At 43.8% G+C, this 24,428-nt stretch overlaps 3 protein-coding genes across 3 annotated transcripts in view; 2 read left to right on the forward strand and 1 right to left on the reverse strand.

Annotated features, from left to right (window-relative positions):
- Nucleotides 1-19,251, reverse strand: part of ASB3 (ankyrin repeat and SOCS box containing 3) — a 60,371-nt gene extending 41,120 nt beyond the window's left edge. Inside the window, exons 1-3 of the mRNA XM_049784803.1 lie at nt 19,191-19,251; nt 5,151-5,359; nt 1,791-1,949 (exon numbers count right to left, since the gene is read on the reverse strand). Of these exons, the coding sequence (XP_049640760.1) occupies nt 1,791-1,949; nt 5,151-5,346 (355 nt within the window). The 5' untranslated portion in view covers nt 5,347-5,359; nt 19,191-19,251. The remainder of the gene's footprint in view (nt 1-1,790; nt 1,950-5,150; nt 5,360-19,190) is intronic.
- CHAC2 (ChaC glutathione specific gamma-glutamylcyclotransferase 2) lies at nt 7,407-16,555 on the forward strand. Its single transcript, XM_049784807.1, has 3 exons — nt 7,407-7,655; nt 13,036-13,071; nt 15,858-16,555. Exons 1-3 carry the CDS (start codon nt 7,521-7,523, stop codon nt 16,239-16,241), a joined length of 555 nt encoding a protein of 184 aa, XP_049640764.1. The 5' UTR covers nt 7,407-7,520; the 3' UTR covers nt 16,242-16,555.
- Nucleotides 19,252-19,422: 171 nt separating the features above from the next.
- ERLEC1 (endoplasmic reticulum lectin 1) overlaps nt 19,423-24,428 on the forward strand; it is a 548,089-nt gene continuing 543,083 nt past the window's right edge. Inside the window, 1 exon segment of the mRNA XM_049784804.1 lies at nt 19,423-19,692. Coding sequence (XP_049640761.1) covers nt 19,531-19,692 — 162 coding nt within the window. The 5' untranslated portion in view covers nt 19,423-19,530.

The following is a 24,428-nucleotide window of genomic DNA, read 5'->3' on the forward strand; positions in this document are numbered from 1 at the left end:
TGGCAATCTCAGGGGACCATATGGGATGCCGGAATTCAAACCACGTTCTTCTGCATGCAAGGCAAGCGCCTTATATGCATGCTATCTCTCTGGCCCAGAATCTACTTTCATTACAGATTGAAACGTAAATCTTTGTGGTTACTTGGAAGTGGTAGAAGGCAAGTGGGGACCAACAGATTTGGGAAAAGGACAGTGGGACTTTGTTGTGAGTGGTATAAAAAAAAACTGTATTTTGAAGAGATGGGAAATGGTACAATTAAAACACATGCTTCTGTAAACTAACAGTTATATCTCACAAAACAAAAAATAGGGTATAAAAATAGAGATACACAAATCGACTGCTAAATTTTACCAGGTATTTATGAGTCAGATTAAAAATGGAAGCTCAGGTTACTGGAAGAGCCAGAATTCCATTTTTCAACTTAATTTAGAACTTGGTCGCTATCGTTAGGAAGTTTTAAAAAATAGTCCATAATTGATAATGTTTGAAAAGTGACATTCCCATGGTAGCAACAAACCGACTGGTGCTATCGGTTTAGTTACCAATTTCTTCCATAAAATTTTCTTGATTTTGGGGACTGGAGCAATAGCACAGCGGTAGAGCATTGGCCTTGCAAGCGGTTAACCGGGGATGGGCCAAGGTTTGATTCTTGGCATCTCATATGGTCCCCCAAGCCTGCCAGGAGCAATTTCTGAGCACAGAGACAGGAATAACCCCTGAGCGCCACTGGATGTAGCCTAAAATTCAAAAAAAAAAAAAAAACAAAAAAAAAAAACACTTGACTTTTGGGCTGGAGAGATAGATAGTACAGAGAGGAGGATACTTTGCTTTGCAATGTGTCCAACCCAGGTTCAAGTCCTGACACACCAAAAGGTCCCCCAAGCGCTGCCAGAGATGGCTGCACAGAGCCAGAAGTAAATCCTGAGTACTGCTGGCTTTGATCCAAAAAAAAAATTATTTTTTGACTTTACTTTTTTTTTTTTTTTTTTTTGGTTTTTGGGCCACACCCGGTGACACTCAGGGGTTACTCCTGGCTATGCGCTCAGAAGTTGCTCCTGGCTTGGGGGACCATATGGGACGCCGGGGGATCGAACCGCGGTCCGTCCTAGGCTAGCGCAGGCAAGGCAGGCACCTTACCTCTAGCGCCACTGCCCGGCCCCTATTTTTTGACTTTTTAAAGCCAAGAAAAATAAAAGACAAAATATATAAGTTTCAGAGATAACCTTCTAACTGGTACTGTTTAAACTCTACCTGGCCCTCCTGGTAACAGTCAGAACACTAGTAATGGTGATTAAATGCAGAATCATTTTCCATCTTTAAATGTTTCTGGGCCAGACAGACAGTACAGAGTGTAGTATATTTTGCTTACATGAGACTGACCCAGGTTTGTTTGCCAGCGCCCGCAGGAATGATCCCTGAGCACAGTGTTGGGAGTAAGTCCTGAGCACCACTGGGTGTGGCCTCAAATTCACAACTAAAAAAATATACATATATTTTGACATATTCCTAGGTGTTATCACCTAAGTATGGGAAACAGTGAGAAAATCTTGGAAAAAGTATCTCTTTGGTTTCAGAATCAGAGTCACTACAGCATTTGCCAAAGAACACACTGTAAGTACAAAAGGCTGGCAGGAGTTTTTTGGGAGTAGGTGTAAAAATTAGTTTTCCTTAGTAAGTATACAAATAAACAGTGCTGCAAATGGCATACTTTACCTAAGAACAGTAGGGAAGTCTTGACTTTCCCTAGTAAGTAAGCAAGCAATTAAGTACAGAAAGCAGCACAGTTTACCTAAGAACAGCGGCGTGGTCTCCTCTGAAGTAGTCACATTAGGATCTGCCCCAGCTTCCAGAAGTATCTGGACAACTTTCCAATGGCCCTGACTGGCAGCAAGATGTAATGCACAGAAGCCTTCAAACGTCTTTGTCTTAATGTAGTTTTCAGATGAATCTGGGGGAAGATGATAAAAACATCCACTGAAAGATATAATTTCTATTGCTCAGGATTAAAAAATAATCGGAGAAAATTTTCATATAGCATTTAAATTAAGTAATTTTGGGACAAGAGAGATAGTAGATAGTACACCAGGTAAGGAGCTTGCCTTATATGAGGCTGACCTGGGTCCAATCCCCAGCATTCTATATGGTTCTCCAAGAATCACACGAGGAGTGTGATTCCTGAGTGCCAAGCCAGGAGTAACCCTCAAGAACTGCCAGGTGTGGCCCAAAGAAAACATATATGTGTGTGTAAATATATAACTATATTTTATAGTTTATATAAAATAAACTATATTTTAAAATCAAGAAAAAGAGGTCAGAGTAGGAAAGTTCTGTTGAAATACAGAAAAGACTAATTCTACCCACACACTCATTTCTCTTCCTTCATTTTTGTGGGAAGACAAAGAAAAAAAGCAGGATTTGAAATCTAACAAAAAAAAAAAATCAAGAACTGAAAATGAATCAAGTATTTGCTTAAGCAAAAATTAATGAAATATTGGGCCGGAGAGATAGCATGGAGGTAAGGCGTTTGCCTTTCATGCAGAAGGATAGTGGTTCAAATCCTGGCATCCCATATGGTCCCCTGTGCCTGCCAGGGGCAATTTCTGAGCGTGGAGCCAGGAGTAACCCCTGAGCGCTGCCAGGTGTGACCCAAAAACAAAAAAAAAAAAAAAAAAGAAAAGAAAAAAAAATTAATGAAAAAACAATAGATTTTATTTTAACATTTCATTGAGGGAAATGATCTAATCTCTAACTTTACAATCAATCTCTTCCAAAATAGGGAAAAGAGATGAATAAAAACTTCCTCAAAGAAGACATAAGGAGAGACCAGAGCAATAGCACAGTGGTAGGGTGTTTGCCTTGCACACAGCCAACCCTGGATGGACACCCGACATCCCACATTGTCTCTGACCCTGCCAGGAGCAATTTCTGAATGAAGAACCAGGAATAAACCCCTGAGCACTGCCAGGTGTGGCCCAAAACAAACAAACAAAAGAACCAGAAAAGCCAGCGTTGCAGGGATGTGGAGTTAAAAGAAGCCTCGCCCACTGCTGGTGCTCCTGATTAAAAACACACATGACAAGTGCTCTTTTCTCTGCTACAACTACAGATTGTATGACTGTCTTGTACTCCAGAAACATCCATTCCCCCCCCCAAAAAAAAGGATGCTATTAAAAGAAGGGTTATAATTCCCAACAAAATACATAGACTAACTATAGCAAGATCAAGTATATCTAGCCAAAAACATGCCTAAGTTGCTTCAGTACTAAAAGTAAAATGTGATAACATAAACAACACATTCTAATGTGAGGAAAGAGAAAATACTATGAGTTGTTTTGAGAGATGAGCCTTTTGATTATATATGCAAATTAATGCCTTTGTCACTGCAGCTGGCAAACTCAAACTAGGGAATTAACTTCAGAGTCTGAACACATATATTAAGTTTTTTAAATCTTAGGAGGATAGCATATTATTCTAACATCTTTAAACAACTAATTGTAATAGATTCTGGAACATATGCGGTGGCACAGTGGTAGGGCGTTTGCCTTGCACGTGGACATGGTTCAATCCCTGGCATCCCACAAGGTCCCCCAAGCCAGGGGTGATTTCTGAGAGCATAGCCGGGAGTGGCCCCTGAGCATCACCACATGTGGCCCAAAATAAAATAAAATAAAAGATTCTAGAACATTGAAAGCAAAAATGTCAAACTTCTGTATTATGATTTGGTCAAATTGACCATTCCAATCTTCATTCCTTAAGACAAAAAAAAAAAAAAAAAGACAAATTACCCTCCCATCAAGATAAAAATTGTATAAGGATCATTTCCTTTCCCATCCATAAGTAAATAAAGTAGCAATTCTGTTTAGGAAAGTACTCAAAAATTTAACTTCCTGGTGAGCACTACATAGGAAAGAATCTGAACGTCCATGGTCACTGAAATGTAATCAGTTCATAAATGAATGTTATAACATGGAATCATATTCAGCTCAGTTTAAATTAACTGAATGCCATAAATGTTTCTGGTTAAACACTGCAACAAACTACAGAGGTAAAAACATGTGTCTTAGGGTCAGAAAGAAAAGGTTCCAATCAAACAGCTCGGGTTATGACATACTTTTCTCCTGTCACTGTTCCTCATGGCCACCAAACACAGATAAGTCAAGTGGTAGAGCACAGCACTGGCATGGCCATGGCCTGGGTTCACATGCCAACCCAACTTGGCACTGCTTAGCTGTGTCCTTTCCTGTTTCTTGCCCTACCACTCATGGCACCACTCTGACTCAGTACTAGTCCTTTATACACAAACTAAGCATCAAGTATCATGATCAGGACAAAGCACCGCTTACCCACCGTTCATATTCTCCACGCCCTCATCATGTAAACATCAGAATCTCTCATCTAATCTCATTTATGCATTGCAGAGAAGGCTGGCTCTGGAGAGCAGGAGGAAAAATCTAATTTAGCACTGTCTGGTTTCTGTGGTGGAAACACTCCCACAGGGCTGATCCCAACTTCCATGCCTGAATTCAATTGAATGCAGCATGGAAAGAGACAAGCAGCAGGAAGGAACTGCTCCTTTCTCATTCACCTCTTTTCTTTACAAAGGTACTCTTAAAATTATCTTGTCTGTTGACATACTTATTGTTGGGATGCACTGACAAGAATAGAAATATAATAAAGGCAGGGAACTAGTGTCCGGTTCTGTATTTTGTCCTCAGCAAATGAAGTCAGAGTACCTGGCCTTATAACTAAGGAAGCCAAAAGGTATACTTTTAGGAAATGATTAATGCAAGTTAAACACACACACCCATAATTTCAACAACATTGCTCCTTCTGTTGAGCAAGAGAGGAAAAATAAACATGACCAGTATGTCTCCAATCAAAATAGCATGTTAATTCTATCACATCATTGAGCCCTAACATATAGGGGCCCAGCACCAATCCTTCCATCAGGAGAACATGTATGAATGTCTATTTGGAACCGACCAGACATAACTCAGGGCGGATAAACCCAATGCACAAGTATAGGCAGACAGTTCATGGGTAGAGACAGCAACAAGTATTACCATTAGGAAGCCACGCATTTACATGCCCTTATGGTTTTTCTAATTCAGCTTCTACATTCACACCCCATATCATAAGTGCACTTTACCTGCATGAATTAACATCTGCAAACACTGGACAGAGTTGTGATAAGCTGCTTCATGAATAGGCATCCAGCCCCTGTTGTCAGCAATATCCACACTATGCCCTTTCTGGAGGAGCTTCCTTAAGACTTTCACATTGCCCTCTCTGGCAGCTAGTCCGACGGTAGAGCACGTGTCTGAGTAGGCCTCTGTGAAATCCATTCCTCCAATCAGGCTACAAAATGAGGCACAAAGCAAAAAGAACAGTCAGTAGCACATTAGCAGATTGTGACGGGCCTGTCTAGCATGTCTCCCACACGTAGGAAAGGCCCCTCTCATGCCAGTTTCTACTACAGTCTGACCCAGAAGTCTGCGTGTGATTTTGGATTGGCTCCATGGGACATTCTCATTCATGATGTCTAGAGTTTTTCCTCTTTCCTTTGCTGAAAAGATCTGAGCATTACCTTTCCACACACGTATCTTCTGTTCACACCCCACCAAAGTACACTGCTAATCAGATCTAATACACCACTGTCAATGGCAAATGGACCCCAAATTATGCAGAGACAGTGATGGAAGTACCAGCACCACTTTTAGGCCCTGCTGGGCCTTTCCAGCAGGGCCAAACACTCAGGTTCCCTTTCCTTGATGAAATGGTCTCACAGACTGATTACCAGAAGTGAGACTAAGACTCTCTCATGAGATGAATACAGCTGACTCCAGTGCAGAAGGTTCTGAATCAAGAAGCAACGTGAAATACTTATTGCATTCCAGTCAATAATTAACATTTATTTACAAACTAGATGATTAACAATGTGGAAGATATAAACATGAGACACAGATTCTATCTCATTAATTACAATTTCATAGAAATGATTATGGTCTGGGGACAGGGCAATAGCACAGCCTTAGGGAGTTTGCCTTGCACGTGGCAGACCCAGGATGGACCCGGGTTTAATCTCGAGCATGCCATATGGTCCCCAGAGCCTACCAGGATTTATAAGCGCAGATCCAGGAGTAACCCCTGAGCACTGCAGACTGTGGCCCAAAAACAAAGAAAAAAAAAGAAAGAAATGATGATTATGGAACTGGAGTGAAGGAACTAAGGGTAGGATGTTTGCCTTGCACATGACTGACCCAGGTTCAATCCCTGGCATCCATAAGGTTCCCCAAGCACCAGCAGGAGTAATTCCTGAGTACAGAGCTAGGAGTAACCCCTAAGCACTACTAGGTGTGGCACCACAACAAAACAAAAAACAAATAATACTAATTATTCAAAATAGTGAAAAAGTAGCATTAGAGACATACAGAGAGTTGCCCCATGGATAATCAACAGTGGGAGCCACTACTTCAAGATGGAGGAGAAGAGCTGGATGTTAAGGTTTCCAAAATTAGGAAAGGAATTAAAAAGGGGAAGTAAGAAACAAGGAAGGGAAACAACTAGTTCACTTCAGAAGGAGGATTAAGTAAACAAAAAGTAGGAATATGAGGCTAAGAGATTAGCTGAAAGTCAAACATCAAAAAATCCTGTTTAGGGCCCGGAGAGATAGAGGTAGCACAGCGGTGTTTGCCTTGCAAGCAGCCGATCCAGGACCAAAGGCGGTTGGTTCGAATCCCAGTGTCCCATATGGTCCCCCGTGCCTGCCAGGAGCTATTTCTGAGCAGACAGCCAGGAGTAATCCCTGAGCACCGAGGGGTGTGGCCCAAAAACAAACAAACAAAAAAAATTTAACGACTTTTCGGGCCCTTGTTGACCCATTAGAAAAGCTATGTAAAGATTTCTTTCTCGGAGAAAAGCTAAAGCCCTTTCTCTCCTCTTTTCTGAGTTGGCTGGTAACTAAGTACCAACCAGAGAAAGGTGGCTAGTAAAGTTTAAAGAAATCAAAGTTGAAATAACCCATCGTTTCGGTTAAAAAAAAAAGAAGGCACAATGTTTGTTAGACCACTTCTTCACTAGGAAAGGGTTAAAAAAAAAAAAAAAACTCAGCTCGGGGCTGCATTCCCTGCCTAACCACCTTGGTGATCACCGGAGAGGGAAAAAAAATATCTAGCTTTCGACACTAAACCAAAAATCCTCAGTGCAAGTGCAGGCCCGAGCGAACTCCATGCCCTGGCTGCTAATGGCCCACCTGAACGAGGCCCCGCAGGCAGGATGTTGGGATGCTGGGATGCTGAGATGATGGAGGAAGGCGGGGCCGGAGGGCCGAGGGGGGGTGGGGACCAGTCCACCCGGGTCCCAGCGTGCCTTGCGGCGGGGCGGGGCAGAGCGGACCCGCAGTCATCGCGCCTGCGCCTGCACCCGCCCAGCCGGTAACTTGCAGTCTGCGGCGGACGGGCCTGGGGGAGGCCAAGCTGGACCTGACCCGGCCAGGCCAGGTGTAGGCAGGCGGGCCGAGATGTGGGTGTTCGGCTACGGGTCCCTGATCTGGAAGGTGGATTTCCCGTACCAGGACAAGCTGGTCGGACACATCACGGGCTACAGCAGGCGCTTCTGGCAGGGCAGCACCGATCACCGTGGGGTGCCCGGCAAGGTGAGGAGGTGGCAGAGCCGAGGGCCCCGCAGCCGCTTAAACGAACGCCCTAGGAGGAACGTTATAGTCAGAGCCCGGCGGGCGCTTCCTCCGGGCACCGGCACACGCCTTGGCACTGTGCTGCCAGGGGCCCGACGCTCGGCAGCCTCTGTCCCAAGTCCACGACCGAACAAAAAAGTAGCGAGAAAGAACAGAGTTTGTGTGCAATACTTCAAAGTCCGTTTGCTTCCCGCCCCGGTGGTCCAAGTCGAAGGGGTCTGTTGCTTCTAGGGCTTGTGAAATCTGGGCAGGGGGTGCAGTCTCTTAAGAAGTAGCTTCAAAGTTTTCAGTTCTTGAGGCTTCTTTGGTCTCTGTCAGCTGCTTAAGTGAGATTAAACGGGTTCCTGTTTAGTTTCATGAACAATGCACCCGTTACTAGATTCTTGGGGGTGGAGGGGGAGTTGGTGATTTTGTTTTGGGTTGTGTGTGTTTTGTTTTGTTTTTGTCTTTAGACAAATAAAGTTATCAAATCATTCCAATTCAGAAGTACAGAGTGTACTACTGAATTTATCTTTAGCACCCACATCCCACATGCAGGAACTCCCATAAGTAGGTAGTTTATCCAAGGTTCTGCTAAGTTATAAATGTGAAAACGTTACATTACTTTCTAGTGGGTTTCTTTTTAGCAAAGACAGTCATCTCAGTGTTTGCAGAGAGAATGAGTAGCACTTAATTTTGAATGCAAATCAACCTTTATTAGCTAAAAATCAATAAATGGGTACATAGAAGTTTGAGCAGCTAACAATTTGGATAACTTGAATGCATGTTTTAGTAAATATCCTTACTTTTGGAAAAGGAACATATGTTTTGTTTATAATGTTCTCCAGAATACTTGAGAATTGTGGTTCTGATTATATTTTTTATCTAATTGCTATTTTTTTGGAAAGAAATATTGATTTAAATATACTTAGATGCTAGAAATTGTGTGTAGAAAAGAATTGGTTTTGATTTCAAAGAAAAACCTGCAGTAATAGAAGAGAAAGATAGTAAAATAGTGTGTTTAATAAAAATAAGATGAAATCACAGAGAACCTAAAGAGTTAGAAGCCCTATGTCACATTAAAGTTGATAAACTGAGAATTCAGCTTAAAGAAGATAGATGACGTGTTAACTAGAGTGACCTAAAGCAAAAACACATTCTCTCCCATAATGTTAGAGTCTCAAATGTAAGGCCATGTTTAAGACCTTACAAAAGGAAATTAAGGGTAGTTAGAGGCCAATGTGCAATCTCCAGCATCAAATGGCTTCAAACACTAGGTAGGGCCTCAAAACAACAAAAATCAAAATCAAATGAAATAATCTGCCAAGTATAAACAATTAAAGTTGTCATTCTTGAGAAAAGATTTAATTCAAGGGTCAATTTTAATAACCAAGTATTTATTACATGCTTATGAGTGTGGTTATAAAGAGCATATTTGGATGTAATTTATCACTTCCATAGATGCACACTGCTAAAACAATAGAAATTGCCAAGCCAATAAAGAACTAGATTGACATGTTAGGAAGGGAAAAATTAAATGGCTAAAAGTTCTATAATTTTATTTAAATATATCAGAACAAATTAGGGAAAATGCCTAATAAACATTTTCTAAGTTTACTGTCCTTTTAAAAGTTTTGGTTTTCAACCTTATGGAAATATTAAATCTCTGATAGACAAGACAATAAAAGGCGCTTGCAATAACTAGCAAATTCAAAGAATGAACAGGGGGCCTGGTAGGGCATTTGCTTTGCATGCGGCTGACCCAGGATGCATCTGGGTTCTATCCCCAGTGTCCCATGTGGTCCCCCAAGCCAGGAGGGATTTTTGAGTGCATAGCCTGGAGTGACCCAAGTGTCACCAGGTGTGGTCCAAAGAACCAAAACAAAACAAAAAAAGAATGAATAGATGTCACATAGTAGGCTGTATTTTTGAAAGTAACCTATGTTCCTGGCAAATTAGTCATCCTAACACAGTGTGATAATGTTACACAAAGATTCATAACCATTACATACTGCAGTGTGACACTTAAGGGTATAATATCCAACTTTTTAAGTTATATTTTCTTTTTAGCTTCATTAAACTTTAAGTTCTTCCTACATATAATTACACATCTCATTTGTATATCACAAAACTAGCCATTTTTCACCAAATTAAAATTTATTTAAGTAATTTTCACATTTGCTTAATTAAACATAAGAGAAAAGCTTGAAGATTTTCCCAAAGTTCCTAAATAATACCTATCAAAACAATACTCATTACCCAATGAAAATGCCCATGTTATATATTTCATATCCTCCAACCCTATAAGCTTAAAAGACCCCTTTTTGTTTCACTGCCAAAATATAAAATAATGTACATCTACAAATGTACATTCTCAGTAACATACTTGAACATGCTTTAAAATATTTTTAAATACACATAATTCCAATAGTTCATAACTATATCTTACATAACCATTCACGAAATCCATTTGTTTCTCCTTAAAATCATATATTCTGTTTTCTGCTCTAAGACACTACCTAAATTCTGAACTTCATTACTCCACTTCCTTTAAAGAATTATAGAAGTGTTCCTTACGGGGCCGGGAAGGTGGCGCTAGAGATAAGGTGTCTGCCTTGTAAGCTCTACCAAGGAACGGACCACGGTTCGATCCCCCGGCGTCCCATATGGTCCCCCCAAGCCAGGGGCGATTTCTGAGCACATAGCCAGGAGTAACCCCTGAGCGTCAAACGGGTGTGGCCCAAAAACCAAAAAAAAAAAAAAAAAAAAGAAGTGTTCCTTACTACTGAGTACTTAAAAATAAACGAGAGCTGCCAATACAAAGAATACCTGTTAAATGTAAGGGAAAGGAAGCAAAGGAGCAATGAGTATTTTGGGGGTATTCAGGCACCTAGGAGTCAAGGAAGCCTGTACAGGAAAAGTGGTAGTCTTGGAGCCATGAAAGGAGAAAAGGCATTCTGTACCAGGAACTGGTATATTAAAAGATTATGAATATGGAGGCCAGGAAGATAACTCAAAGGGGTGGAGTGCATGCTTCATATATGTGAGGCCCCTCATTCTACCACCGATGTTGCCTGTTATGGCCAAGTACTGCTGGAGGGGGACCATCCCCCTGTAGAAATTTATTGAAGATAAAAAATTAGTACAGATAAAGCAGTAAATGCTGAGATGAGATCTGTAAGTCATGATAATGATTTATTTTTATTTCAATGTAGAGAATATTACAGTCCTACAAAATTCAAAGCACTAGAGTGAATGGCCCAAGTTTTGGCACCAGAAACTCCTAGATTCAAACAGGACAGGGTGAAGAGAAGCAAAATCTTAACAGTGAGTGAGATCTGTAAGGAACAACTGAAGGATAAAAAGAAAACAGATCAGAAGATAATCAGAAGACAGAGCTACCAACAATTAAGTGACTGGGCTGATGTGAGAGGAAATAAGGAATGGCTGAGTTCAGATCTGCTCCCTTGGGACCCCTGACTTTTTTTTCTCAGTTTCTACCTCTTTCCACTTGAATTACCTGACAGTTTACCGAACTGATTTTCTCAGCATACATATTTTTATGCCAGTTCCCTGTTACTCTAGTGCTAAAAATGCTACTGTTTTATATTTCTACCAGGCTTCAGTAGCTCCTAATTTCAATCATCATAGTTTGTTTCTCCAGTTAACTTTGACTGAAAGAATTCTCTGCTAAAGGCATTCTCTGGTCTAATGTAGTCCTGTCTCTCTAAGCCCTGACTTGTGAATCAGAAGTTAAATGCCTTTTTGTTTGAATTTTGTATTCCTTACTGATGATCTTAGATCAGAACTCCTATTGCACTTAACAAATTACAGACATCACCAACATTAAGTATTCTCTACTTGCTTATTCGAATGTTAATTCCATGTTCCTGAGTTACAAAATACACTTCTAGAAGCAAATTCTCTTCCCTATTAGAGTAGCTGTTCAATGAACAGACTTTGAAATCAAAAGTTACACAGCAGGGCCCGGAGAAATAGCACAGTGGCGTTTGCCTTGCAAGCGGCCGATCCAGGACCAAAGGTGGTTGGTTCGAATCCCGGTGTCCCATATGGTCCCCCGTGCCTGCCAGGAGCTATTTCTGAGCAGACAGCCAGGAGTAACCCCTGATCAATGCCGGGTGTGACCCAAAAACCAAAAACCAAAAAAAAAAAAAAAAAAGTTACACAGCAGTACCTACATAATATACTACTCTTGGTAGCATAAGCCAAACCCCAACACAGGAATATTTCAATTATCATTCACTGATGACAGTATATTAAAAGTATGAAAATAATACTTACAAAATATGACTATAACCCAAAATCAACATGTCCCATAGATTATAAACTTAAACACCAACATGAAACAGCAATAAAGATGGCACAGTTATCAGAATGGTTTAGGCTAATTTATTTTGTTTTGTTTTGTTTTGGGGGCCACACCTGGTGACGCTCGGTTACTCCTGACTATGTGGGGAGATCATATGGGACACGGGCTGGAGGGATCACCCCCAATTTAGGCTACTTTCTACCCAGTGGGTACACATGTTAACAGACAGTGGTTTGAAAATCAATGTTCATTAAATCACCTTAAGTGTCCATAGATACATACAGCATTTGCCAAGTAGGATTTTCAATCAAGCTTTACAGATAATTCTTCCTATAGAATCAACAATCCTGGGAATGTGCACTGTTTTCATCAAGCTCTCTCTATAATTCTGATCAATGCTCAAGTTTAAGAACCACTTCCTTACAGGATTGTCCCCTGGAATGCCACATTTTATTCTACAATAAAACTATAGCACTCATTTTTTTTTATAGCAGAACTTTCATTTAAAGTTGTTCCTTCCTTTTCTTATTTTAGATGTGTCTTAGACACTGGTATATTTTCAAATGTATCCATTTTAAGTGTCAATATACCTAATACACATTAAAAGTGACAATAAGAGTCCTAATATACACTCGAGAAAATCTTTTAGAGAAGCCAAGATAATTTGAATAAGGTAGATTCTCTTTAAATTCATCATTTAAAAAATCCTTACAGTTCTTACTATGTGCAAATAAAATTAAAATATTCCATGTCGGGGCCGGGCGGTGGCGCTGGAGGTAAGGTGCCTGCCTTGCCTGCGCTAGCCTAGGACGGACCGCGGTTCGATCCCCCGGCGTCCCATATGGTCCCCCAAGAAGCCAGGAGCAACTTCTGAGCGCATAGCCAGGAGTAACCCCTGAGCGTCACAGGGTGTGGCCCAAAAACCAAAAAAAAAAAAAAATATTCCATGTCAATAGTAAGTTACTAATGATCAGTATGTAATAAACTTTAACTCAAAAAATAAAATGCTTCTTTTTTTTTTTTTTTTTGTAGCCTGGAAGAGTTGTGACTCTTGTTGAAGATCCTGGGGTACAGTATAATTATTTCTTATTGTATAGTCTTTAATCATATGAAATGTTGAAATGTTTCTCAGTTTTAATAATTAAATTTTACTGACAGTTATGAATAGTATGAATTACACTAGATTTAGAATTCCTCTCTATTGTGTTTCTTTTCATCTGTTTATAGAAAAGATGCCTGAAGGGAAAATTGGACTACAGAATGCAAGGTAGCCAATAAAATTAAGCCATATTTATTAACAAGTTTGTTAGCTGAGTATTTTGACAATAAACGCATCATCCTATAAAGAGATACCCTTAAAAATCTAGTGAAGGACCAGAGTGGTAGTACAGTGAATAGGGCATTAGCTTTGCATGAAGCCAAGTCAAGTATGATCCCCAGCATCCTATATAGTCCCCTGAATACCACTTAAAAAGAAGCCCAGAGCACTGCCGGGTGTAGCTCAAAAAAAAAAAATAATAATAATAATAATAATAATTTGGGGGCAGAGCGAAAGCAAAACAGTTAGGGTACTCGCCTTGTACGTGGGTCAACCCAAATTCCACCCCCAGCATCCTATATGGTCTCCCAACTCGGAGACCAGGAATCACCAGAGTGGAAAGCCAGGCGTACCCCTGAGCAACACTAGGCATGGTCCCAAAGAAAAAAATCTAGTGGAATAATTAAAGCTATAGATTCAACAAAATTTGGAGTAAAATATTCTCACTTTATAGAGTAATTTGTTTTTTGTTTTGGTTTGGTTTGGTTTTTTTTTTTTGGTTTTTGGGTCACACCTAGCAGCACTCAGAGGTTACTCCTGGCTTTATGCTCAGAAATCGCTCCTGGCAGGCTCGGGACCATATGGAATGCCAGGATTCGAACCACCGTCCTTCTGCATGCAAGGCAAATGATCTACCACCATGCAATCTCTCCGGCCCCTTATAGACTAATTTTATTAGTGACATAAAAGGCTTATTAACAGGCTTAAAAGCATTAAAAAACTTCTTTAACTATTGGTCCTCTATTTCTAAAAATTTTTTTATTTTAAAATGTACATTTACTTTGTCCCTCGAGCCCCCAGATTGTAGTACATTATAATATTTCTTACACAAAGCAATCCAAAGCCACAAAATGTATGCAATTCCTTTAACATTAAAAGCTGTAGTATTGTTGACACAATTGATCATAATACAATAATTCATTAAGAATGAGTCAAAGGAGCACAGCAAAGACTGTGTTAGTGTGGAAATTGTTTGCATCGGCCTATTAAAAATATTTTTAATCATTTTATTGACATAGTAATTCAAATTTTCATGTTATGAAGGTAAAATTTTACATTGGAAAGGAGGAAATGGATATACAAAAACTAAGCAGCTAGCAACAGCAAATAATGGTGCAGATTTGGAAATGCTTTCATAATTTATACTTTAATAGATATCTATAAAAAGTTTGACACTGCTAACTACAATTCCTAAGTAATTAATAAATGTCTGTTGTAAAGAATTTTAATACAGTCAAGAAGATGCTAGGCACTCTAAAAATTAAAAAGTAAAGGTTGTCCAAGAAACTGGAAAATCAATCCAAACACTAAGTCTTGTTCTGTACCACAAATGATTTACTAATACTGGAAAAAAAAAAAGTCCATTGTTTGTACTGACACTTTGTGGATCTCCAGACTATAAAGGTTACATTTAGTATTCCAGATTAAGTCATTACAAAGGATATCTGAAAGTTTAGGCAGAGAAGAAATGAATAAAACGAACCTATTATAGCCTAAAACGTTACTTTTTATTATTATTATTTTATTCTTGAAGACAGAACCCTTTCTGGGAAATGAGGGCCATGTAAAACAGTGATGTTCAGCTGTCACTGAATAGGGCTATGTGTGCAAATCCTCCCAGCATCCCAACACTGATGTCTAATCAGCCAAGATGGGCTCCACAGCAGCTATTGCCTTATACAATTAGTGAAGCCTTTCATGTATTCACATGGCCAAATGAAGACTTGCTATTCTTCATTTTGGCCCTATTACTTCAAAGAAAAAGACCATATTTTAACATTTTAAAAAGATATTCTGGTGAGCCTATGACTTAAAAAAGTTAATTCAGGGGCCGGGCGGTGGCGCTAAAGGTAAGGTGCCTGCCTTGACTGCGCTAGCCTCGGATGGACCGCGGTTCGATCCCCCAGCGTCCCATATGGTCCCCCAAGCCAGGAGCGACTTCTGAGCGCATAGCCAGGAGTAACCCCTGAGCGTCACCGGGTGTGGCCCAAAAACCAAAAAAAAAAAAAAAAAGTTAATTCAGAATGCTTTTAGGGGCCAGAGTGGTGGCACTAGAGGTAAGACAGATGCCTTGCAAGCGCTAGCCTAGGACAGACCGCGGTTCCATCCCCTGGCGTCCCATGTGATCCTCCCAAGCCAGGAATGATTTCTGAGCGCAGAGCGAGGAGTGACCCCTTTGTGTCAACGGGTGTGGCTCAAAAACAAACAAACAAAAAACAGAAAGCTTTTAAATCTCTCTTTGCTAAATATGTGTATTTATTTTTGGTAGCGCTCAGGGGCTACTCCTGGTTCTACACTCAGAAATAGCCCCTGACAGGCTTGGGGGACCATATGGGATGCTGAGATTCGAACCACCATCCTTCTGCATGCAAGGCAAACACCCTACTGCTGTGTTATCTCTCTGGCCCCTAAATACGTGTATTTTAAGTGAAGAAAAACAACATTAGTTTCTAAAAATAGATTTTCTTAAATCACAGCATGTCTTCAACTTGCTCTGGCTACTTAAAAAACTGAGCCTGTGTTTGGTTTTCCACAGGGCTGTGTGTGGGGTGTTGCTTACAAACTCCCAGCAGGAAAGGAAGAAGAAGTGAAAGCATACCTGGACTTTCGAGAGAAAGGAGGCTACATGACCACCACAGTCCTCTTCTACCCCAAAGACCCCGACACGACACCCTTCAGTGTACTGCTATACATCGGAACCTGTGACAACCCCAACTACCTTGGGCCTGCACCTCTGGAAGACATCGCTGAGCAGATATTTAACGCAGCTGGCCCCAGTGGAAGAAACACAGAATACCTTTTTGAACTCGCAAATTCTATTAGGAACCTTGTGCCAGAAGATGCAGATGAGCATCTTTTTTCTTTGGAAAAACTAGTAAAGGAACGTTTAGAAGGAAAACAGAATCTTAATTGCATATGAAAACACCCAATCACTGGCTTTTCCACATAAGCAGAGCTCTTAGTCTTCAGAGAATAGCTTCCTTCCACAAAGGCCATATGATTCGGAAATGTGTTTACTTCAAGACCTTATTTATTTTTAAAGTTGTAGTCAATATATTTCAAATTTAGTTTTACTATAAATGTCCTAAATACGTTCAGTATACTGAGATCTAGATAAAAAATTTCCAAGCTTTAATATAATGATTTCCTAATAATATGAGGCTGAACATTTATGTATGAGAATTGAGTTCTCTACAAAAGCACAGTGAAAGACTCACTTTAGAGCTTGTTTTTTATCAAAGTAAAAATAATTTTGCTGGGTCATATATTATTTTGAAGTTGTAGAGAAATAAATTCCAATAAATACGAGGTATTAATTATACCTTCGATATATTCTTACACAATGATTCTGTAACCATGGTTTAAAATATAGCTCAAAATAATGTGTAATTGGAAATAGAAATTAGTAATAGGGGCCGGAGAGATAGCATGGAGGTAAGGCGTTTGCCTTTCATGCAGGAGGTCATCGGTTCGAATCCCGGCGCCCCATATGGTCCCCTGTGCCTGCCAGGAGCAATTTCTGAGCCTGGAGCCAGGAATAACCCCTGAGCACTGCCAGGTGTGACCCAAAAACCAAAAAAAAAAAAAAAAGAAATTAGTAATAGGCAAGATTTCAAACTTGATTGAGAATTTCCCTGCTCACGTATTAAAAATTTTGGATTCAAATTTAAGCCAAAAAATTGACAAGTTTAATACAAAATTTTCCTTGGAACTATAATGTATGTACTCCTGCTTTTTCAATAAATGTATTTTACTACCTGTTAAAACTCCTTAAGCTAAATCACATCTACTAACAACAAAGTTTTTGGTTTTGTATTTTATACTAAAACTTTTGTTTTTAAAAGATGACTTCTGACAATACAAATTAACAAAAAAATGGAAAATTGTTATCCATAATGGGTTTTAGAATTATAATTTTGAAGTGATATATTCTGATTTTCTAGAAGTCTTTTATTTTCTTCTATCATCACCTAAGAATGATGTTCAGAATACTACTCATATCAAGAACATACATGTGGATCACAGATACAGTTCAGTGAAATGCATGCCTAACTAATGCTCAAGTTCCTGATTGCAATCCCTGACAACACGTGAATGTCTGAGGATACTATTTATAGCCTAACGGTTCCCAGCATTGCTGGAGGAGGTGCCAACACAGAAAAGATATCTTATTAACTGATATATTAACTCATTAACTTATTAACCTTGATTCAGACATCAGGCTTTTTCTTAGTAGCCTCTAAAATATCAACATGAAAAGTTTCAGCTTCCCATTAAAGGAATCTATTATTAAAATTAAAACTCCTCAAACTGGGCCGGAGCGATAGCGCAGCGGTAGGGTGTTAGCCTTGCACGCAGCTGACCCAGGATGGACCTGGGTTCGATCCCCAGTGTCCCGTATGGTCTCCTGGGGCCAGGAGCGATTTCTGAGCACATAGCCAGGAGTAAACCCTAAGTGTCACCGGGTGTGCCCCCCCTCTAAAAAAAAGAAACCTCGAACTAATACATCACTAATAGACAAGTTTTTCACATCAAGTAAAATAAAGAGGGACTGAAGAGAGTAAGCAGGTAAGGCATCCCTGCATGCAGCCAAGCCAGGTTAGACACCTAGCATCCCATATGGTTCCCTCTGAGCTCTTACAGGAATGATCCTTCAGCATTCAGGCAGGAGTAAGCTCTGAGCACAGCAAGGTATGGCAAAAATAAATAAAATAAACAAACAAAGCTATTCTGGTAGAATAGCATCTAGTAGTTCTTTCCATATTATCTTTTATATTATTAAACACTATCTGATAATGTCCTCAGCTAGGTAATATGCTGGGCAGGTTATACATGGAATCATCTTTTAACTAACTTCTCTGATCTTGTTTGCATCGAAAGTAGAGGAGTCTACCTAGTAAAAATATATTTAGTATGGAGCAGACATCCAAGTCTCAAAAGTTTATATAAGATTCACATGTGGTGCCCGGAGAGATAGCACAGCGGCGTTTGCCTTGCAAGCAGCCGATCCAGGACCAAAGGTGGTTGGTTCGAATCCTGGTGTCCCATATGGTCCCCTCCCCCCCCGCCCCCCCCCCCCCCCGTGCCTGCCAGAAGCTATTTCTGAGCAGACAGCCAGGAGTAATCCCTGAACATCGCCGGGTGTGCCCCCCCCCCAAAATAAGATTCACATGTGGCCAACCCAGGTTCCATCCCTGGCATCCCACCTGGTTCCCCCTAAGCATCGCCGAAATGCAGGCTCAGGAAGGAGCAAGCCCTAAGTTCTGTCAGGTGTGTTCCAAAAGCAAACAAATAAAAAAATAAATAAGATAGAGATTCTTCTGTAGTATGTTAAAAAAAATAATAAAACTCCTGATTGACTCATTTTCTCTATCCTGCATATTTCATTCAGGAAGTAAGCAGTATTCTATAATAAATTAGTTTCTGTCATACAAAAATATTGTGCCAATTTTTAGAGATAGGCAGATTCTCACAAATTTTCTCAATTCTCACATCCCAATGTTGTTGGCAGCTGAGTTTTAGTCTTGGCACAGCTTAAGACCAGTTCTGACACCAGCATTCACTCCCATCATCAGAGCGTCCAGACTCATCCCCTTGCTACCTTGACCACAGCTTGGGGTGCAGAAACTAGGGGTGCAAGAGCTCGGGGTGCCACAGCTCGGGGTGCACAACTCGAGCTCTTACACCCCGAGCTCTTGCACCCCGGTTCCTCAGCTCTCAGCTCCCAGCTCCCCTCCCCAGGCAGCGCGGACGCACAGACCGACACTCGCCTCGAGGGCCGAGAAAGCGTGGCGAGGTGCGCAGCGACTCGCCCTCGTGCCAAGTTCCCGCGAGACTCCGCGAGACTCCACGGCCCGCCCGGACTCACCCAGCGCCGCCGGCGCGAGGCGGCGTCTCCTCCCTCCTCCTTCCTCCGCGCCGCCGGCCTGGGAGGCTGATGTGGGGGGCGCGGCTGCAACCGCGGCGACCGTCCCGGCTTCCGTCGACCCGGAAGCGCCACGCGCCGCGACCGGAAGTGCGCGCGCGGCCCCGGAAGCGCTTGTCGCGGGGCGGGGCGGGGCCGCCGCGATCCCGGAAGGAGACGTGGCGGCGGCGGTCAGGGCCGCGGCTCCCGGCACTCGGCGGCCGCCGCCTCCTTCTCCGCCTCCCCCTGCGCCTGTGCGGGCCGAGGAGGCGGCGGCGGCGGCGGCCTGAGAAGGCGGCGCAGCATGGAGGAAGGAGGCGGCGGCGCGCGGAGTCTGGGCCCCGGAGGGCCGCTGCTGCTGGTGCTGTGCGGCCTCCTGGAGGCGTCGGGCGGCGGCCGGGCGCTCCCGCAGCTCAGCGACGACGTCCCGTTCCGCGTCAGCTGGCCCGGCGCCGGCTTCTCGCTGGTCAGTGCTCGCGCCCGCCCGGCCCGGCTCTCAGGCTCATGCTCGCGCTCGTGCTGCTGGTGCTGATGCTGATGCTGATGCTGATACTGACACTGACACTGATGCTGCTGCAGCTGCAGCAACCGCTGCTCCCCTCTGGCAGCCGGCCTCCTCCTCCCGTGCCTCCCTCCTTTCTCCTTCTTTCCTTCCCTCCCCTCTTCTCCTTCTCCTGATCGCACCCCTCCTCTCCACCCATGTCTCCTCCTCCCATCCCTCTTCTCCATCCATCCCTCCTCTCCCCTCTTCCCTCCTCCTTTCTCCTTTCCTTCACTCTCCTCTTCTTCCTCCTCCCATCCCTCCTCCCCTCCTTCCTTTCTCCTTCTTTCCTTCCCTCTCTTCTTCCTCCTGATCGCACCCCTCCTCTCCACCCATGTCTCCTCCTCCCATCCCTCTTCTCCATCCATCCCTCCTCTCCCCTCTTCCCTCCTCCTTTCTCCCTTCTTTCCTCCCCTCCCCTCTTCTTCCTCCTCCCATCCCTCCTCCCCTCCTTCCTTTCTCCTTCTTTCCTTCCCTCTCTTCTTCCTCCTGATCGCATCCCTCCTCTCCACCCATGTCTCCTCCTCCCATCCCTCTTCTCCATCCATCCCTCCTCTCCCCCTCTTCCCTCCTCCTTTCTCCTTCTTTCCTTCCCTCCCCTCTTCTCCTTCCTCCTGATCGCATCCCTCCTCTCCATCCATTTCTCCTCCTCCATCCATCCCTCCTCTCCCCTCTTCCCTCCTCCTTTCTCCCTTCTTTCCTTCCCTCCCCTCCCCTCTTCTTCCTCCTCCCATCCCTCCTCCCCTCCTTTCTTTCCTCCTTCTCTCCTTCCCTCCCCTCTTCTCCTTCCTCCTGATCGCATCTCTCCTCTCCACCCATTTCTCCTCCTCCCATCCCTCTTCTCCATCCATCCCTCCTCTCCCCTCTTCCCTCCTCCTTTCTCCTTTCCTTCACTCTCCTCTTCTTCCTCCTCCCATCCCTCCTCTCCTCCTTTCTTCCTTCTCTCCTTCCCTCCCCTCTTCTCCTTCCTCCTCTTCATCCATCCCTCCTCCTCTCCTGCCTCCTCTCCTCTGCTCCCTCCTTCCTTTCTCCCTTCTCTCCTTTCCTCCCCTCTTCTTCCTCCTCCTCCTCCCATCCCTCCTCGCATCCTCTTCTCTCCTCCTCTCCTTTCTCCCTTCTTTCCTTCCCTCTCCTCTTCTCCTCTCATCCCTCTCCATCCCTCCTCCCATCCCTCTCCTCTCTTCCCTCCTTCCTTTCTCTCCTTTCCTCCCCTCTTCTCCTTCCTCCTCCTATCCCTCCTCTCCATCCATCCCTCTCCTCTCCTGCCTCCTCTCCTCTCTTCCCTCCCTCTCTCCCTTCTCTCCCTTCTTCCTCCTGCTCCCATCCCTCCTCTCCATCCATCCCTTCTCCTCTCATCCTCCCCTCTCCTCTCCTTTCTCCCTTTCCTTCCCTCCCCTCTTCTTCCTCCTTCTCCCATCCCTCCTCTCCACCCATCCCTCCTCTCCATCCCTCCTCTCCTCTCTTCCTTCCTTTCTCCCTTCTCTCCGCTCTTCTCCTTCCTGCTCCTTCCATTCCACTCTCCCTCCCTCCTCTCTCTCTTTTCTCGTCTCTCCTTCCTGCCTAAATCTTTTTTTTTTTCGGGCCACACCCAGTGACGCTCAGGGGTTACTCCTGGCTATGCGCTCAGAAGTCGCTCCTGGCTTGGGGGACCATATGGGACGCCGGGGGATCGAACCGCGGTCCGTCCTAGGCTAGCGTAGGCAAGGCAGGCACCTTACCTCTAGCGCCACCACCCGACCCAACCTGCCTAAATCTTTCTTCCCTTGCATCCCTCCATCTCCTTCCCTCCTCCTCCCCTTCCTCCCTCCTTTCCTTCTGTCCTTCTATCCATCCCTGGCTCTCCAACTCTGCCCCTCCTCCTATGTAGCTGCCTTGCCAACGCACCCGCCCTGCCCTGGGAGGTCGTGGGGTGCGTCTCTTTGGGGAACTGGCCTGGCTTGGGTCCCACATGGTGCATGGTAGTCATGGGACTGGTGCTTCTGAGTCTTTCGGACTCCCCCACCCTGGATAGGAGAGGTTTCTTTCCTTATCGCTTTTTTGTTGCAGTCCAGAGTGTGCCTGAGCTTAGGAATGAAACTTGAAGCCCTCCTACCCAGGGCAAACAGACTGCTGTAACATCAGCCCCTCTAGAGCCCAGGGAAATGAGGCATAAAGAGTTACTCTTGGGGCCCCTGATGAACACATGGTAATTCACTGAATTCTCCTTGGAGCCCTAGAGATGCAGTTTGCGGAAACGGGGGGTGGGGGGGTGGAGCTCACGCTGTGGTGCTTAGCTGACTCCGGCCTCTGTGCTCAGGGATCACTCCCCGGGGTGCTCAGATTCCCCCTATGCCGGGGGTCGAACTGTGCAGTACGAACACCTTGGCCTGTTCTCTCCCTGCCACGGAAACCTGTTTCTGAAACAGTTCGTTTTTTTAATGGCCTGCAGTCGTTCAAGTTGGGAAAGTTCCCTGCACTGTTACGGCTTTACCGTTGGACATAGGGCCTAGTAAGTGTAGGGCGAAGTTAAAGTGAGGTGGCCCGTGGCTGAGTGTCCCAGAAACCCCTCCCCTCAATGCAAATATTGGCCTTTGCTGAAGCTGCCTGCGCACCTGTTTGGTTTCACTTGGAATGGAGGAGGCAACTGTGTCAAGAAAGTGGTCATGAAAGTGTTTTCCCTTTAATATTAAATTTAATTTATAATGTTAAAATATAAACGCATGACTCACAACCTTGGAAATTTACTAATCTCTGCAGATGACTGAAACTGACCTTTTTGGAGGTTAGCACCAAACTGCCGTCACTTCTTTCCAACAACGGCTGGAAACTTACAGAGGGACGAGATCCTCGGGTCTCGTGTGCTATGCCAACTGCTATTTTGTTTTTGTTGTTTTGAAGTGTCAGTGATTGAACTCGGGACCTCAAAAATAGAATAAAGTCACGTTCCTGACCTTGCTGTACTGCTTAGTTCAGAGTTCTATTCCCACTGTTTCTTAACTACTAGGAAGAATGATGACCTGACCGAGGCTGTTTTCAGGCATGTGCTAAAAGTTGCTTTACTGAGTTCATCTTACAACCCAGAGGGCTTTTATCCTCTCTTGATTCCTCCGACTTTGGACATTTCTCCAGGCTAAAACTTTTCTAAAGTTACTCAGCATGGGCCCTGGAGGCTACTCGACCAGCTGGAGCACATGCTTTCCATGCAAGTATGCTGGAGGCTGTGTTCAGATCCCACTATCATCAACAGTGGCCCTGAGTATCCCAGGTGTGGTCTCCCAAGAAACTCCTCAACATCTAGAATTCTACCAATTCGGTTCATTTCCTTTTTTTTGTTTGTTTGTTTTTTTGTGTTTGGGCCACACCCGTTTGACGCTCAGGGGTTACTCCTGGCTAAGTGCTCAGAAATTGCCCCTGGCTTGGGGGGACCATATGGGACGCCGGGGATCACCGGGGATCATCCCGGTCCGTTCCTTGGCTAGCGCTTACAAGGCAGACACCTTATCTCTAGCGCCACCTTCCCGGCCCTCGGTTCATTTCCTTATAGGAAAATCTGATTTTCAAAAATACTTCTTATTCTTGTTTTGTTTTGGGGGGGGGGGGGGAGTTTGGTTTTTGTTTGGGTTTTTCTGTTGTTGGTGGTGGTGGTTATTTTGTTGTTGGATTTGGGGTCATACCCAACAGTGCTCGGGTTACTCCTGGCTCTGTGTTCAGAAATCACTCCTGGCAGGTTTGGGGGACCATATGGAATGCCGGGAATCGAACCTGGGTCTGTCCGGTGTTGGCCGCATGCAAGGCAAATGCCCTACCACTGTGGTATCGCTCCGGCCCAATAATAATACTTTTTACACCCCGAAATACCTTATAGTGTTTGGTAATTGCTTGTTCGGTCTTTTTTTTTTCTTGGGGATTTTTTTGGGGGGGTTGGCCATACCCAGCAGTGCTTAGGGACTATTCTGGGCCACTGGTCAAGGGATCGTGCGGTGGCAGGAGTGGAACAAAGTGTGTGTTCCCACTCTGATCTGTTTCCTCAGAAAATCTTCTAAAATAAGATGGTGCTCTCTCGGTGGCGATGGATAGGAGCCAGTCCATAGAGCTTATAAGAGCCACATCACGTGGTGTTCAGGGGCCTTGCAGAGCTGGGGATCAAAACCAGAGCTCCAGACATGCCACTTGTCATGTCCTTGATACCAGGAAAAAGCATTATAGCAGAAGATCAAGAAAATGTTTTAGGGCCTGAGAGATTGGACAGGATTGAAGTATGGTACCTTAACTATTACGGACACAGATCTCTGATTCTGGCCAATCCCAGTTCTATTCCAGCACCATATACATTATATATCTAAATCCAAAAATCCTAACAGGAGTGCTGAGCAACAGCTGGTGTGATCCAAAATCGTAGGTAGGGGCAAGAGAGTAAGTGGGTAAAGCGCTTGCCTTGCTGAGTTCAGTCCCCACCACATGATTCCCCAAGGCAGTCGAAAGTGTTCTCATCTCAGCATAGAGCGAGGAGTAAGCCCTGAGAACAGGCAGGTGTGCCTTCCCTCCACCCCCAAAACACACACACTCTGGAGAGATGGTACAGCAGGGAGGGCACTTGCCTTGCATATGTCTGATCTGAGGTCTATCCCTGGCACCACATATGTTATTCCCAGTCCTGCTAGTAGTGATCCCTGAGTGCAGAG

The sequence above is a fragment of the Suncus etruscus genome, chromosome 12 (genome assembly GCF_024139225.1).
Source record: "Suncus etruscus isolate mSunEtr1 chromosome 12, mSunEtr1.pri.cur, whole genome shotgun sequence".
In the NCBI taxonomy this organism is placed as follows: Eukaryota; Metazoa; Chordata; class Mammalia; order Eulipotyphla; family Soricidae; genus Suncus; species Suncus etruscus.

Bases quoted from the DNA above. Each gene is read 5' to 3' on its own strand.
- CHAC2 (XM_049784807.1), top strand. From the start codon at position 7,521: ATGTGGGTGTTCGGCTACGGGTCCCTGATCTGGAAGGTGGATTTCCCG. The intron at 7,656-13,035 runs GTGAGGAGGTGG...TTTTTTTTGTAG, and splicing joins ACCGTGGGGTGCCCGGCAAG to CCTGGAAGAGTTGTGACTCT. The intron at 13,072-15,857 runs GTACAGTATAAT...GGTTTTCCACAG, and splicing joins CTCTTGTTGAAGATCCTGGG to GGCTGTGTGTGGGGTGTTGC.